Source organism: Pecten maximus, chromosome 1, assembly GCF_902652985.1.
Source record: "Pecten maximus chromosome 1, xPecMax1.1, whole genome shotgun sequence".
Taxonomy (NCBI): Eukaryota; Metazoa; Mollusca; class Bivalvia; order Pectinida; family Pectinidae; genus Pecten; species Pecten maximus.
This window is the reverse complement of record NC_047015.1, coordinates 10,570,398-10,589,174: the sequence shown is the minus strand read 5'-3', so window position 1 is coordinate 10,589,174 and position 18,777 is coordinate 10,570,398. Positions and strand designations below refer to the sequence as shown.

The window sequence follows — 18,777 nt, the reverse complement described above, 5'->3', positions numbered from 1 at the left end:
AAAGTCGAATAGTTGTTGGGGGGGAATTAGTTAGCTGAAGTCGGAAATTCGGTATTCGTGACTTGTTAGTTGGCGAACTATCTGCCAACAACGTTGATCTTGTCGGTCCGGTAAGTCAACAAACTATCGGGCTGACTGTCTCCTAGGTAACTTGTAGTTGGTGAACATTTCGTCAGTCGGTGGCCATCATGTATACACATGCTGAAACCTTGTTTCTCTTTCAAAAAAATAAGAGACACGAATTAGTAGAAATAAATGTATATATATTACCATACAAAAGCACGTACAAAAGTCGACAGAATATAATATTGTGGATTTTTTTTTCCAAATCTACATACAATGTTAGGAGTGGGTGCCGTACGGGGTATACCGGTACTCGTTTGTCTAGCAGGTAGTCTGCATATCCAACGGTATATGAGAAGGGTCACGATCACGTTACAGTGTGTAAAAATAGTGGCAAACACTATCTGTAATAGTCAAAGAAATACGACTTTCTTCGGGAAATCGACTGCCTTCAGGGGAGATAAAACATGTAAGAGTTCTTCAAAGGGAGGTAATACATGCAAGACTGCCTTAAAGGTAGTAAATATAACTGCCTTCCAAGGGAATACACACATTTACCTTCCAAGGAGTAAATGCGACTGTCTTCCAAGTAACACCGGGGCAGATACAGTCAATTAGGACAAAGTAAAAAAATGAGTATATGTAGCAAAATCGTGAAATTGGACTTCTCTAGACAAGATGTAATATGAAACCAATAATAAAGGCTATACTAGTACAGGTAAATTCACAAAACTCTTCCTGAACAGTAGTATCCGTAAATAAAGGCTTTGCCTGCAGAATGTGTTACCACTTAATCGAAACAGGTATATGGCCTTACATAAATGATCTATCGGTACAGGTGTGTATACTATACAGATGTACACATATGTATATATATATATTCGCACATACATTCTGTACATGTATGTCCTATGTGTTGGTATAACGATATTATACATATATATTTATATGTCGTATGCATGTGTTACACAAACTACATTTATACATTTATACAATTATGTTGGACCGTACACCTGTACACGCCGGACCGAACATCTGTACACGCGGGACCGAACACCTGTACACGCTTAACCGAATACGTGCACACGCGGGACGAACACCTGTACTCGCTGGACCGAACACCTGTACACGCTGATCCGAATACCTGTACACGCTTAACCGAATACGTGTACATGCTGATCCGAATACCTGCACACGCGTAACCGAATACGTGTACACGCTGATCCGAACACCTGTACACGCCGGACCATACACCTGGACACGCTGATCCGAATACCTGTACACGCGGGACCGTACACTTGCACAAGTTGGACCGAATACCTGTACACGCGGGACCGTACACTTGCACAAGTTGGACCGAACAACTGTACACGCGGGATCGAACATATGTACCCGCGGGACCGAACACCTGTACACGCGGGACCGATTATCTGTACCCGCGGGACCGAACACCTGTACACGCCAGACCGTACACCTGTACAAGCTGGACCGAACACCTATGCACGTGGGATCGAACATCTGTTCCCTAGGGACCAAACACATGCACACGCTTAATCGTACACCCCTTACCTGCTGGATTGTACACCCGTAACACCTTGGCCGAACACCTGTGTGCACGCTGAACCGAAAACCTGTACACTCTTGACCGAACATCCGTTCAAACAGGCCGTCATATAACTAAAGGTATGTGTTATGTAAACGCTAGTTCGGTACAGATAGGCTTACATATATACTGAATAAAACTTCCGGTTCCTGTGTTTACAACAATACGAATTGCGGACAATGAAATCCTATCTTTGATAAACACAAATATTCAAACATGTTCTCTCGGTCACACGATGGTACCGCGTGCTCTCTCTATGGGCTAATGCATGTAGACTGTTTTTGTTGAGGTGTAGATGTGCACGTTGAAACCTAAACGGAACTGTGTTATTGGCCAGTATTCACAAACTAATACTTGTAGACACTCCACAAGCGAGCCATTTCCAAGCCCAAAGTAGTGTTCAGTAAAACATTACTTACACTCTCTCATCGGCCTGTCTCACAACACCAAACAAAAGTAAAAAATATACAAATTTATCCCGAATAGCCGCTTCCATCGTTTATACAAATACGGTCATGGTATTGTGTGGTATATACGTTGGGTTTTCGAAATGGCGCATTATGGTAGGAGCGGGCAGAGTAGGGCCACATGATCATGAGTAAATGGGAAGTTCATATCAGTACCCATTTGAGATGACAGTAATGGTATATACATGCATCCCTGGTCAACATGGTCAAATGCAACAACTATGAAAATCTAAATGGATGATCAATGTCCATGTTCATTGATATGTGATGAACAAACAATGAAAAATATCCCAACGTCCAGTCCAACCAATATTCACTGTAAAATACCGGAAATGGCGACATGTTCGGATACAATGTATTAATGCTGAAGTCATATGCTGTAGCACGTGGTAAAACATGAGTCCTGACAATATTGATGACGTCAGATGATGATACGGAACGTTTACAACTAAACATATCACAATCTACAAATCCTCGCCGTAGCATTGAAGAATATAAAAGCAAACGCTAGTATTTTAATAATTTGATATGTATATAGGATATCTAAACGGATAACTACAATGATCTAACTATAACTTCACATTACTCATCAAACGGCGCACGACCGAACGCAAGACAATTCACTCGCGGGCGCTCCCAGCCAAAATGCGAATGCTCACAAACACGTTATGAGCAGCTCTGAGTGACGCCATTAAATAAAATCTGGCGTCTCTACCGAACTCGCTATAACGTACAGAAAGAAAAGTCTAATTTATACAAATAAAAGTACACTTAAAATACACCAATCAGAAGCATGGCTTCCAGTGAGTCGAGTCTAACATAAAGCACGTGACAACACAGTTAACTACCATACGTACCTACTGAACCACAGTCTAGTCATGCGTGAAAAATATACGTACAAAGTATCCATCTCAATAACTATATATATATATATATACATATATATACACATTTATATACATGTATCATATCTATATTTAACAATAACTATATAATATGTGTGTTATAGAACACTATACATTCCCGTAATTATGATAAACAACATGAGTGTATGAGGAAATGGCATGTACAACCATGTGGACCAGGGACCAGTTCGATGTTTCAGATAAACAATTGTGTGCCTATTCCATATTTCCGCTGATACAAATCACCCGTCCATCCTCCTATCAGATATTACTCGGTTTAGGACAGTTACTAACGAACTCACATTCAATGTCGTACACTACACGTAGCATACTCCTAAAATCTACAGTGTAGTTCAGTTACATACCCCCTCTGTCTACAGTGCAGGGAAGTGGCACACTCCTAATGTCTACATTGTATGAGAGTAACACACTCTCACTGTCTACAGTGGGAGAAGATAACACACTCTCACTGTCTACAGTGGGAGACAGTTACACACTCTCACTGTCTACAGTGGAAGAAGATAGCACACTCTCACTGTCTACAAAGGGAGACAGTAACACACTCTCACTGTCTACAGTGGAAGACAGTAACACACTCACTGTCTACAATAGGAGACAGTAACACACTCTCACTGTCTACAGTGGGAGACAGTAACACACTCTCACTGTCTACAGTGGGAGAAGATAACACACTCTCACTGTCTACAGTGGGAGACAGTTACACACTCTCACTGTCTACAGTGGAAGAAGATAGCACACTCTCACTGTCTACAAAGGGAGACAGTAACACACTCTCACTGTCTACAGTGGAAGACAGTAACACACTCACTGTCTACAATAGGAGACAGTAACACACTCTCACTGTCTACAGTGGGAGACAGTAACACACTCTCACTGTCTACAGTGGGAGACAGTTACACACTCACACTGTCTACAGTGGGAGACGGTATCACACTCTCAATGTCTACAGTGGGAGACAGTAACACACTCCTAATGTCTACAGTGGGAGACAGTAACACACTCTCACTGTCTACAGTGGGAGACAGTAATACACTCTCACTATCTACAGTGGGAGACAGTAACACACTCTCACTGTCTACAGTGGAAGAAGATAGCACGCTTTCACTGTCTACAGTGGGAGACAGTAACACACTCGTAATGTCTACAGTGGGAGACAGTAACACGCTCTCACTGTCTACAGTAGGAGAAGATAACACACTCCTTATGTCTACAGTGGGAGACAGTAACACACTCTCACTGTCTACAATAGGAGACAGTAACACACTCTCACTGTCTACAGTGGGAGACAGTAACACACTTTCACTGTCTACAGTAGGAGAAGATAACACACTCTCACTGTCTACAGTGGGAGACAGTAACACACTCTCACTGTCTACAGTGGGAGACAGTAACACACTCTCACTGTCTACAGTGGGAGACAGTAACACACTCCTAATGTCTACATTGTAGAACAGTAACACACTCTCACTGTCTACAATGGGAGACAGTATCATACTCTCACTGTCTAGAGTGGGAGACAGTAACACACTCCTAATGTCTACAGTGTATGACAGTAACACACTCTCACTGTCTACAGTGGGAGACAGTAACACACTCTCACTGTCTACAGTGGGAGACAGTAACACACTCCTAATGTCTACAGTGGCAGACAGTAACACACTCTCACTGTCTACAGTGGGAGACAGTAATACACTCTCACTATCTACAGTGGGAGACAGTAACACACTCTCACTGTCTACAGTGGAAGATAGCACGCTCTCACTGTCTACATTGGGAGACAGTAACACACTCGTAATGTCTACAGTGGGAGACAGTAACACGCTCTCACTGTCTACAGTAGGAGAAGATAACACACTCCTTATGTCTACAGTGGGAGACAGTAACACACTCTCACTGTCTACAATAGGAGACAGTAACACACTCTCACTGTCTACAGTGGGAGACAGTAACACAATTTCAATGTCTACAGTAGGAGAAGATAACACACTCTCACTGTCTACAGAGGGAGACAGTAACACACCATCACTGTCTACAGTGGGAGAAGATAGCACACTCTCACTGTCTATAGTGGGAGACAGTAACACACTCCTAATGCTACAATGGGTGACAGTAACACACTCTCACTGTCTACAGTGGGAGACAGTAACACACTCTCACTGTCTACAGTGGGAGACAGTAACACACTCCTAATGTCTACATTGTATGACAGTAACACACTCTCACTGTCTACAGTGGGAGACAGTATCACACTCTCACTGTCTAGAGTGGGAGACAGTAACACACTCCTAATGTCTACAGTGTAGGACAGTAACATACTCCTAATGTCTACCAAGTGAGACAGTAACACACTCTCACTGTCTATATTGAAGGACAGTAGCACACTCACTCCTAATGTCTACAGTACATGACAGTAACATACTCCTTATGTCTACAGTGGGAGACAGTAACACACTCTCACTGTCTACAATAGGAGACAGTAACACACTCTCACTGTCTAAAGTGGGAGACAGTAACAAACTCCCAGTGTCTACAGTGGGAGACAGTATCACACTCCCAATGTCTACAGTGGGAGACAGTTACACACTCTCACTGTCTAAAGTGGGAGACAGTAACACACTCCTAATGTCTACAGTGGGAGACAGTAACATACTCTCACTGTCTACAGTGGGAGACAGTAACACACTCTCACTGTCTACAGTGGGAGGCAGTAACACACTCTCACTGTCTACAAAGGGAGACAGTATCATACTCTCACTGTCTACAATGTCTACAGTGGGAGACAGTAACACACTCTCACTGTCTACAGTGGGAGACAGTAACACACTCTCACTGTCTACAGTGGGAGACAGTAACATACTCCTAATGTCTACAGTGGGAGACAGTAACACACTCTCAATGTCTACAGTGGGAGACAGTAACAAACTCTAACTGTCGAACAGAGGACAGGAGAATACTCACTTCGAATTTCGCACAGAGTAAGAGAATAACTGGTTTTAATCTTCTGTTTCTCATGTAAACGATCAGACTATTTATGAAAATGAATTATTCAAAGATGGGTAGCAAATCATGATTTGAAGAAATGAATGTGTATTGGCAATTACTTAAAACCTATGCCTTCTACATCCGACTAGTTAACATGGTGTGTATTCAGCTTCAGCGCTGTATGATTTCAACATGATCTCCTGATTGCTATACAAAATAAAATCACTTTGTCGTATGTGTATGTCCTTCAGTCTTACCTGTTTCTATATACACAATATCAATATTATATTCAAAATAAATATGATTCATAATTTTTCATTTTGCCGTGGACAGATATGGGTGCTCTTCTGTATTCGTCCCACCATCTAATCTTTATCATACAAGTCCGTCAATATAGGAAATCTCTATAATACCAGTTCGTCCCACCTACAAATCTTTACCATACAAGTCCGTCCAACATACAATACCAGCTCGTTACCACCTCGTTCTACCAAACCAGATGCCCCAACCACTAAATCTAGCCTTCTAGCTGATCCCAAACAACGACTTGTTAACCGGCCTTTGTCACTGGCTGTCACTAGAACAATATGTCTACACATCTGTAATAAATGGCAACGTGTCTGTCAACCCATTCCTGAAACAAAGATGTACCATGATGGTCTATGGTATAGACCGCTCACTAGAGTGCATATTAGTTAGTATGCAGTCTGTCCACTGTACGGGGTCGACAAAACAATATTCTCTACGAAGTATACAATCTGTCCATGATAGCCAGCCGACCCAGCAACAAATCTGCCACAATATACAATCTGCCCACGATACCGGGCCGAGCCAAACTACGTTACACAATCTGCCCACGGTACCGGGCCGACCCAAACTACGTTACACAATCTGCCCACGGTACCGGGCCGACCCAAATCTACGTTACACAATCTGCCCACTGTACCGGGCCGACCCAAATCTACGTTACACATCTGCCCACGGTACCGGGCCGACCCATACTACGTTACACAATCTGCCCACGGTACCGGGCCGACCCAAACTACGTTACACAATCTGCCCACGGTACCGGGCCGACCCAAATCTACGTTACACAATCTGCCCACGGTACCGAGTCGACCAAACAACACTAAAAACTGACATACATTCGTGGTACCGACATTCGCCATGTATAAGGTACCGAGCCGACCTGCGGATCCATGATACCAATGTCATCTTGTGGTGCGATCCTAACACCGTCGCACGTAACATATGTTCCAAGGGCCGTCGGGCAAGGCTGTGCCTTCAAAGTCATAGTAAACCATGTCATTACTACCGACGTAATACGTCAGCTAATTCGGGATAAAAACAGCCCTTATCCGTTATCATTTCATTCTTGGCAAAGAAGGATTTAATCTAGATCTACAAATACTAAACAGTCATAAATTCTCTGATGTCCGCCAGCACACGTGTACAACCCATACCATATATGAATTGCATACAAAGATTGAACACAGCAGCCTGTATAACACATATACAACCTTTTCATGCAATCACACACATTTAGGACCACTCACTTCTTATCCAGTAAGGCCGTATACATGTATGATTTAATGAATGGATTATAGATTAATACATTCTCACGTTTATACTTTCACCATCTTCTTTGCCGTAGACCACTTTTAAGCATATATGCTATCCCCTTAGACGTTATATACGAGGTATACCTCATATTACCCCCAAACATAAAACATGGGGTATATTTCATATTACCCTTCAAACGTTAAATATGGGGTATACCTCATATTACCCCTGAATCGTTATACGGGGGTTGTCCGTCGCAAAAACGTATCTGTTGGCACAGGTATATGGTCACGCTGGCTGTGGTCACGTGGATAATGATCACGTGGTAGATGGTCCCGTGGCAGGTGATCACGTGGTAGATAGTCACGTGGTATGTGATCGCGGGGTATATGATCACGCTGTGCATGGTCACGTGATGCATGGTCACGTGGAGCATGGGTATCTACAGTCGTTGATATGGTATTGCCGGAAACCTCTCTAGGAAATGTATAATTAGAAAGTTCATGAGAAGTAGTTTCCGATATTGGTGTGTAGGTGTAATAACTCTCAGAACGACTGAGAGAAGGGTCGCCGGAGCGGTCCCGGGACTGTGACCGGTCTCGTGACTGAGACGGAGATTTCCTATAGCGCCATCTATTTCCTCTATCGTTTTGTTCGCTCTTTAACATTTGCTGCAGTTTCTTTCGTTGTGAGTGTTTGTAACGTGTTATATACAGATACACAGAAAACACACCCGATAACTCTGTCAATGCAAACGACGAAACTGCCATCATAAAGGACGATCCGTAATAATATTTAAACTTTGGATCCTCCATAGAGTTGCCTTTGCCTTTATTTCCAACCTCCTCTGTAATGCTGCCTATGTAAAGTATAATTCCAACGAGCGTGCACAAACCTGTAACAATAAAAAAACATTTAGTGATTAGTACAGGAGATGTGTACAGCAGTATACCACAGAATTTAGGGGTAAGTACGGAGCTGTGTACAGCAGTATACCACAGAATTTACGAGTTAGTACAGAATTTCAGTCAGTCAAGCAAAGCCGACGCCGTAACGAGAGGGACGTAATTAAATGTTCTGTAAGTATGTACTATCAAAGAGTACATGTACCAAACAAGGGACCCAGAAGGCACGAATCACTCACATGGCCAGTTAGAAACTATGGCAAAATTAGTATTTCCAATTTAATGGTCTGAATCAAAGGGCCAAAGGCCCTGAGAAACGTCAGGGTCTGAGGTCATGAAATAAGAGATTTAAGATTGGATTTTATAGTCAGACAGCTACATTTGTATCAGATGAAATGTCTTAATATGGTTATTCCTATTCTATATAAATTCAAGAAAACATGTATAACATATTTATCTGCTGACAACTTTCCAATAGCTGAGTATAGTTCTTTCCCTGACGTAATTATTTAATGTTTGTGGAAGATTATTGATAAACTTCTGAATCAGTAAAGCTGATTGTAAACTTAGGGAAAAAAATCAACTTAAAGACAAATCTATTAACAGTTACATGTACAATCAGAGATAAAATCCAAGATGTACACAGTCTAATTTTTTTTATTTATATTATAAGATGTTAATTAGGCACAGCAAATATCTATTTTATGACCCCTAGTGACATCGAAAATGCAAATATTTTACCTCCGATAGAAAACTGAGGTCGCGTTGTCGGTCACGCTGTCCGATGAGACAATATTTAAATAGGCCTAGTTTTGACGAACAAAACGCCAGTACATCAGTCACGGATCATAACCATTAGATTCTTTTCAAATTAACAAATAATAATCTTATTTAATAAAATCCTCATGAAAAACGGCAATGAAAAACGGCAATGTAGTTTGTTACAACTTGCCTTCAATTTCTGTTGATATTTCCTCTGTATTCTAGCGACATACAAATAAATATGAAACTGTGAACGATCGCTGGTTTAGTTACATTAGACATAACCGCCAAATTGGCTGATGATCACGTGATTAGTCACGTGACAGCTGAAGTTAACCCTGTTCCGATGCAAAGCTATATATAGAATTGTAAACATTTTACTACGTAAACACTGTTGGTTATAGGCTTATATGAAATGCTCATGCATATGAACTCAGGATGAATATATGAGTCTAAGACATGTGGATAGTTTCTCTGTGGACACATATAAATTTCCACGATGATCAAACTGAATTTTTCACTTTCGTTTTCAAGGCAGGATTGAGACAGAACGACGTAATCCTACGCCAACAAAATTGTATATACTGGTGAGGAATGGTTTATGTTTACAATCTAAACTAGTCTAGAACACCAAACATTCATATTTAATTTTAAATTATTACAAAAAAAACAACAACACGGGAACCATCAGTTAAATCGTGTCAATAATTGCTGTCAAAATAGGAAGTATATTAGGCTGCGGATGTATATCATTTGTGTATTACAGAAAAGAGAAGTTGTTAGCCGGAAACAAAAGTGTCACTAACAACATTTACCCACCACGACTATAACGGCAGGTGCCAAAGGCATCCTGACGTTAAATATGCTAGTGATGATTTAGGAAACAATTTTTCTAACAGAGGTGATATAATTCACTGTACATTGGTGAATCATAGTTTAGAGGTTTTTGCATAGATCTGAACATAACCAATGCGACATCCATTTCATGTAGCAGTAAGGTAGGAATTCATTATTTTGGTAAAACATATTATGATCCTTTCGCCTATGAACAGTATTTGATTCTACCTTATTTGGACATGAGAAGATTTGTGAAATTTCAGTTGATTTGACCCCTGTTTTACCTGAAGAATGGGGACCATAGCATTCAAAATTTTGGTTGACCTCAGTTCATGAAAGATTTCTGAATTTTTTTATTGAAACTGGTTCATGAGTTTCGGAGAAGTCGCAAACGTAAATTGTTTATGGACGGACGATGACAAAGAAAGGGTAACTGTTAGTTAGAATTGGCCGCTTGAAACAGGTGACCTGCAAAAAAGCTCCACAAAAACTGTAATGTAATCCATGCATCATTTCGGGTTGAACATTTTACTGAATCGATCGATATATCAGCAGACATATCATAAATCAACTCCTCCTTTCATCTTATCAACGTCGTCTACTTAAAAAAAGAACCAAACTGCTTCACAAAACACGACACCGCCTATATCGTCGGCCTGATTCATAAAAACATCCCCAATGTCGCCATACTGCTTTACACATACACACACGCCAAAACAAACAAACAAACGCCAATGTCGTCCAATGGCCTCATAAAAGCATAGCTCTGCCAATGTCGTCCAATTGGTTAACAAAGACAAAAAATAAAAAAAAAACAAAAAAAACGAAACAACAACAACAAACAAACACCGCCGATGTCGTCAAATAGCTTATCAAAAACACAACACAGCCAATGTCCAACTACATTTTGTACTTCATAAAATCACAACACCGCAAATGTCGTCCAAATACTTTTCATAAAAAACACAGCACAGCAAACACCACAGCACAGCCAATGTCGCCAACCTGCTTCATAGAAACACAACACGTGCTTTACACAACATGTCGTCCATATGCTTTACAGAACACAGCTCTGCTAACGCAATTAACCATGTACACACAACGGCGTCATTCAACTTTCTCGGAAAAATCGTAGATTTCATTTGGGAAATGAAGAACAATTCGTCTGCTTCTCAAAGATAATACCGTAGCAGACTATGGTTAACATTAATATATATAGTCACTGTCACCGCGATGAATTAGTCATATCATGTAAATCAACATGTCCCTATTGTCTATGGTTCAACAATAGAATAGCGCATGCGTTTTAACATTTCCTCCACCACATGTGACACCACATGGAACTAGATACATGCTTTAGCAATGAAATTTAGCTGCGCATGCGTAATCATATCCCTCCAGAATGTGTCACAACTAAACACTGTAACAGAACCACACACGTTTTTCTAGCTCTTGCATTTGTCCCTACACTAGGAAAGCACATGTGTGCTGACAGAAATACTTAACATTCCAAGGCATGATCCGCGATCAAACCTTTAAAACATCTCGCTTAATATAGCCTTTCATAAATAGTTTTCTTAGTCGATTTGGAAGAGGGACTTGCGCTCAAGCAAAAATCAATGAATAAATTAACAGCTTTTGCGGATTTCAGAGTTAGCTAGAACTGTTTGCCACTGCGTGATGGAGACTGGCGGAGTGCGGGGGAGAGGTCACCTTGGTGCAATGGTTTGAAGACTTGACATCAGAAGTAGCGGCTACAAGGCACGTGCTATAGACGTAGTGACAGTCTCTGAGATAGGAAGGGTTAGATATGCAGATATGTCCACATCTGCATCTATCATTTCTGAAAGTCTATCACTGATAGCTTCGGGTTTTGGATAAAAATACTACTACAGAAGCAATTATTATCTGTATGAGTACATATGGCGGCGACTGGAGACAATCATATAACTGGTACTACTGGGGTTATAGTGACAATATCTACTGGTACTACTGGGGTTATAGTGATAATATCTACTGGTACTACTGGGGTTATAGTGACAATATCTACTGGTACTACTGGGGTTATAGTGATAATATCTACTGGTATTACTTGGGTAATAGTGACAATATCTACTGGTACTACTGGGGTTATAGTGACAATGTCTACTGGTATTACTGGGGTTATACTGACAATGTCTACTGGTATTACTGGGGTTATAGTGACAATGTCTACTGGTACAACTGGGGTTAGAGTGACAATGTCTACTGGTACTACTGGGGTTATAGTGACAATGTCTACTGGTACTACTGGGGTTATAGTGACAATGTCTACTGGTACTACTGAGGTTATAGTGACAATGTCTACTGATACAACTGGGGTTATAGTGACAATATCTACTGGTACTACTGGGGTTATAGTGACAATGTCTACTGGTATTACTGGGGTTATAGTGACAATGTCTACTGGTATTACTGGGGTTATAGTGACAATGTCTACTGGTATTACTGGGGTTATAGTGACAATGTCTACTGGTATTACTGGGGTTATAGTGACAATATATACTGGTACTACTGGGGTTATAGTGACAATGTCTACTAGTACTACTGGGGTTATAGTGACAATGTCTACTAGTACTACTGGGGTTATAGTGACAATGTCTATTGGTACTACTGGGGTTATACTGACAATGTCTACTGGTACTACTGGGGTTATAGTGACAATATCTACTGGTACTACTGGGGTTATAGTGACAATGTCTACTGGTACTACTGGGGTTATAGTGACAATGTCTACTGGTACTACTGGGGTTATAGTGACAATATCTACTGGTACTACTGGGGTTATAGTGACAATGTCTACTGGTATTACTGGGGTTATAGTGACACTGTCTACTGGTACTACTGGGATTATAGTGGCAATGTCTACTGGTACTACTGGGGTTATAGTGACAATGTCTACTGGTACTACTGGGGTTATAGTGACAATGTCTACTGGTACTACTGGGGGTATAGTGACAATGTCTACTGGTATTACTGGGGTTATAGTGACAATGTCTACTGGTATTACTGGGGTTATAGTGACAATGTCTACTGGTACTACTGGGGTTATTGTGACAATGTCTACTGGTATTACTGGCGTTATAGTGACAATGTCTACTGGTACTACTGGGGTTATAGTGACAATATCTACTGGTACTACTGGGGTTATAGTGACAATGTCTACTAGTACTACTGGGGTTATAGTGACAATGTCTACTAGGTACTACTGGGGTTATAGTGACAATATCTACTGGTATTACTGGGGTTATAGTGACAATATCTACTGGTATTACTGGGGTTATAGTGACAATATCTACTGTTACTACTGGGGTTATATAGACAATTTTTAATGGTGCTACTTGAGTTATTGATTACAAATTTGAGAATTCCTATTGTTTTTTACCGATTTCTTATTTCAGAGCGTTGGAAATGCTTTTTAAGGTGGCATTACATATACTGAAAAGAATCCTTCTTTTTAGTTGTGTAAATTGATTTCATTTGACCGATTTCATGTGAGATTAATTACTTTTAAATCTTGCCCATAGCTATTTGAAATACTCAAATCCATGTTTTGATTCCAATGCATATAATGTAAGAAACACAAATTGATCACAGACGACCTGTTCTGCGCGTGGTGCTGACGTGTTACTGTCCTTTTAACATAGCTCATGAATAGAAAAGTGTCTCGTTTACCTGCTCGAGTTCTATATGTCATGGATGTTTAGTATACATACCTGCTAGTACAAATAAAATCCCACAGACAAAGGTAAGATTTTTTCTTCCTGAATTGCAATGACCAACGAAACATATAATTGTTCCTATCAAAAGAATTAGAAGACTTGCTAAAGGAAACCACGTGGATCTTCTCATTGTTACTGAAAAAAATGAAAACGTGGATTAGACATAGGTAATAATAACTGTAAACTAGAAACATGATATCGTTATTGTGTATCAATCTGTGACGTAGAGACATGATATCGTTATTGTGTATCAATCTGTGACGTAGAGACATGATATCGTTATTGTGTATCAATCTGTGACGTAGAGACATGATATCGTTATTGTGTATCAATCTGTGACGTAGAGACATGATATCGTTATTGTGTATCAATCTGTGACGTAGAGGTATAATATCGTTATTGTGTATCAATCTGTGATATAGAGACATGATATCGTTATTGTGTATCAATCTGTGACGTAGAGGTATGATATCGTTATTGTGTATCAATCTGTGACGTAGAGGTATGATATCGTTATTGTGTATCAATCTGTGACGTAGAGGTATGATATCGTTATTGTGTATCAATCTGTGACGTAGAGGTATGATATCGTTATTGTGTATCAATCTGTGACGTAGAGACATGATATCGTTATTGTGTATCAATCTGTGACGTAGAGACATGATATCGTTATTGTGTATCAATCTGTGACGTAGAGACATGATATCGTTATTGTGTATCAATCTGTGACGTAGAGGTATGATATCGTTATTGTGTATCAATCTGTGACGTAGAGACATGATATCGTTATTGTGTATCAATCTGTGACGTAGAGACATGATATCGTTATTGTGTATCAATCTGTGACGTAGAGACATGATATCGTTATTGTGTATCAATCTGTGACGTAGAGACATGATATCGTTATTGTGTATCAATCTGTGACTTAGAGACATGATATCGTTATTGTGTATCAATCTGTGACGTAGAGACATGATATCGTTATTGTGTATCAATCTGTGACGTAGAGACATGATATCGTTATTGTGTATCAATCTGTGATATAGAGATATCATTATTGTGCCTATAAAGGGACACAGTATATACAGTTTTCTAATTAGGTGGAAGTATACTACATATACTATACTCTAATTGGACGGATGTATCCTACATATACAGGCCCAATGGGCCCGAATCGTTCACTTGCTATCCGGTGATCCTTTTTATAAGTAAACATAATCAGAAACAAGTGTATCAGAGACCAAATAGAAGATCTCAGGGTCTCGCATTTATTTGAAAATGTGTTTCTTAAATATTCTGGTCAATTTAACAATTTCAAAATCAAATTATGGTCAAGGTCATTCATTTGAGCAAACTTGGTAGTCCCTAACCTAAGCATGCTACATACACAATATCGAGTCCCTGTGTCTCTTGGTTATTGAGAAGGAGTCGTTTAAACATTTTAGCCTATTCGACCTCTTTGACCTTATATCAATCGAGGTCATTCATTCTAACAAGATGAATGTAGATGAAGGTCATTCATTTAAATAAACTTGGTAGCCCTTCACCCAAGCATGCTACTATACTAGTATATGTATATACCCAATATTGTGTCAGTGGACCTCCTGGTTATTGAGAAGAAGTCGTTTAAAGATTTTTGCCTATTCTACGCCTGTGACCTTGAATGTAGGTCGAGGTCATTCGTTTGAACAAACTTTTAGCCCTTTACCCCATTATGATACAGACCCAATATCAACTCACTTGGCCTCTTGGTTACTGAGAAGTCGTTTAAACATTTTTGCCTTTTCGACCCCTGTGACATTTAAATGAAACGGTCGCGACGTCTACCGGTAACGTAGGACTAAAGCCTTGAGCTTCTCTTTCCTTGGTAAAATGGTAATCAGTGCATCTCTGTACGAATATTGTCGCCAAAAGACCAACACAAATAAACACGTTTTAATCATGCCACTTACCTTTATTACATCCCAAACACAAAAATATGAAAACGCGTAGCCACACTGACACACGTGAAATACACACATTGTTCAAAACTCCTGCACGTACCCAAAATATTTGGTGAAATGCATTGTGTCTTAAATGAATAAATCTTAGGGTAAACTTTTAACTTCACTCAAACACTGATAGACTACCTACAATATCCAGAAAAGTACCGATAATTGAATCTGGCAGTGGTTAATCTAATATCCCGCGGTGTCGTCATACTAATATTCATTTTATAGAATTGCATAATTTACAAATATATTTGTCGCTCACCTAAAATAGATATTAAACTTTCCTTCAATATGAACACTATCTTATAGCGTAGGGATTCGTCTCTCAAAATTCAGATGTTATTGTGTTGGAAGAATTGGAATTTTCTCGAGACGTTGTAGGTATTAGCAGTTATGGGGCAAACATGATTCCCATGACGACCAGGAACGGTTGTTTATCATGTTCATCTAACTCTCGATAGTTAGTTTTTTTGACATAGAAAGCATCAGAGGACCAACTTTTACAATGTCTTATTTCATTCACCATAAAATCCTATTCCTGAAAAAGTTTCCAAAGTTCTGACTAGCCCGGTGGTGCAACTTTACGGTCATATGATTAGATATTCATAGTAATTAACAAACACATGTTTCGGAATTAATAATATATATGTGTTATAGAATTAAAATTTGTATTCAAAAACCCTCTTTAAACATTTTATTTTTGTTTAAAAAAAATGATTTTAAAGGTCACTTACTACTCGAGGAGATAAACATGATAAATAGCTATGGCTTGTTCCCGTGTTACTTATACATCGTATACACAAGAGGTTTGAGTTGGCTATACACCATATAAACAAGAGGTTTGAGTTGGCTATACACCGTATACACAAGAGGTTTGAGTTGGCTATACACCATATACACAAGAGGTTTGAGTTGGCTATACATCGTATAAACAAGAGGTTTGATTTGGCTATACACCATATAAACAAGAGGTTTGAGTTGGCTATACACCATATAAACAAGAGGTTTGAGTTGGCTATACACCGTATAAACAAGAGGTTTGAGTTGGCTATACACCGTATAAACAAGAGGTTTGAGTTGGCTATACACCATATACACAAGAGGTTTGAGTTGGCTATACACCGTATAAACAAGAGGTTTGAGTTGGCTATACACCATATACACAAGAGGTTTGAGTTGGCTATACACCATATACACAAGAGGTTTGAGTTGGCTATACACCGTATAAACAAGAGGTTTGAGTTGGCTATACATCATATACACAAGAGGTTTGAGTTGGCTATACATCGTATCAACAAGAGGTTTGATTTGGCTATACACCATATAAACAAGAGGTTTGAGTTGGCTATACACCATATACACAAGAGGTTTGAGTTGGCTATACACCATATACACAAGAGGTTTGAGTTGGCTATACACCGTATAAACAAGAGGTTTGAGTTGGCTATACACCATATAAACAAGAGGTTTGAGTTGGCTATACACCATATACACAAAAGGTTTGAGTTGGCTATACACCATATAAACAAGAGGTTTGAGTAGGCTATACACCATATAAACAAGAGGTTTGAGTTGGCTATACACCATATACACAAGATGTTTGAGTTGGCTATACACCATATACACAAGAGGTTTGAGTTGGCTATACACCATATACACAAGAGGTTTGAGTTGGCTATACACCATATAAACAAGATGTTTGAATTGGCTATACACCGTATAAACAAGAGGTTTGAGTTGGCTATACACCATATACACAAGAGGTTTGAGTTGGCTATACACCATATAAACAAGAGGTTTGAGTTGGCTATACACCATATAAACAAGAGGTTTGAGTTGGCTATACATCATATAAACAAGAGGTTTCAGTTGGATATACACCATATAAACAAGAGGTTTCAGTTGGCTATACATCATATAAACAAGAGGTTTGAGTTACATGTAGCTATACACCATATACACAAGAGGTTTGAGTTGACTATACACCGTATAAACAAGAGGTTTGAGTTGGCTATACACCGTATAAACAAGATATTTGAGGTGGCTATACACCATATAAACAAGAGGTTTGAGTTGGCTATACTCAACACTCCAGCACGAAATGACGGAAAACGATATAATCCGCAATTTTAAACAATTAATAACTAAATTTTGGATTCTGAATTGCCACCAATATTTGAGGTTTCCCATAACACACTCAATGATACACGTTTAGTCTTCATTAATGTAATATCGTCATCCATATCTTACGACTTGAAATTCCCCGCAATATCAACCTGATTTTGATCTCATTTAAAATATATACATGTAGGTGTATTTCGCATTTCTATATCTCGCGAGACTCTCGTTCCTTAAAACTTTTTATTACATACTTCATTAAGTAATTTCTATCTGGTATCATATAGAAAAAAAAATATTTATAAAGTTTATAGAACTAATATGGTGTGTCGTTCTTGTATGTATTGTTGTTAGGGTGTCTTTTAACTTTCCCTATATACTGTACTTACATCATATATATCAAACATATACAATACATAATCTTAAATAAGTAAATGTGACTACGTACATAATATAGCATCTGTTTGAGGCAATCCATCTCTGTCATCGTTCATCGTGAAATACCGGATGTACTCGCAGTTCATGTGATTAATCGGTCGATCTGTAAAAGAAATGGTTAAGATATACTAACGATAACATAGTTGATACTAACAATAACGTAACTAATACTAACGATAACGTAACTGATACTAACGATAACGTAACTGATACTAACGATAACGTAACTAATACTAACAATAGCGTAACTAATACTAACGATAACGTAACTAATACTAACAATAACGTAACTGATACTAACGATAACGTAACAGCCCCATCATTTGTACAATTTTGAATCCCCACCCCATAATGATGCTAC

General features: G+C 39.3%; 1 protein-coding gene across 1 annotated transcript; it reads right to left on the bottom strand.

Annotated features, from left to right (window-relative positions):
• Nucleotides 1-242: 242 nt before the first annotated feature.
• Nucleotides 243-18,517, bottom strand: LOC117324528 (voltage-dependent calcium channel gamma-7 subunit-like). Its single transcript, XM_033880442.1, has 3 exons — nucleotides 18,427-18,517; nucleotides 13,864-14,004; nucleotides 243-8,499 (listed from the first exon to the last, which is right to left on the bottom strand). Exons 1-3 carry the CDS (start codon nucleotides 18,500-18,502, stop codon nucleotides 7,841-7,843), a joined length of 876 nt encoding a protein of 291 aa, XP_033736333.1. The 5' UTR covers nucleotides 18,503-18,517; the 3' UTR covers nucleotides 243-7,840.
• Between the last annotated feature and the right edge of the window lie 260 nt (nucleotides 18,518-18,777).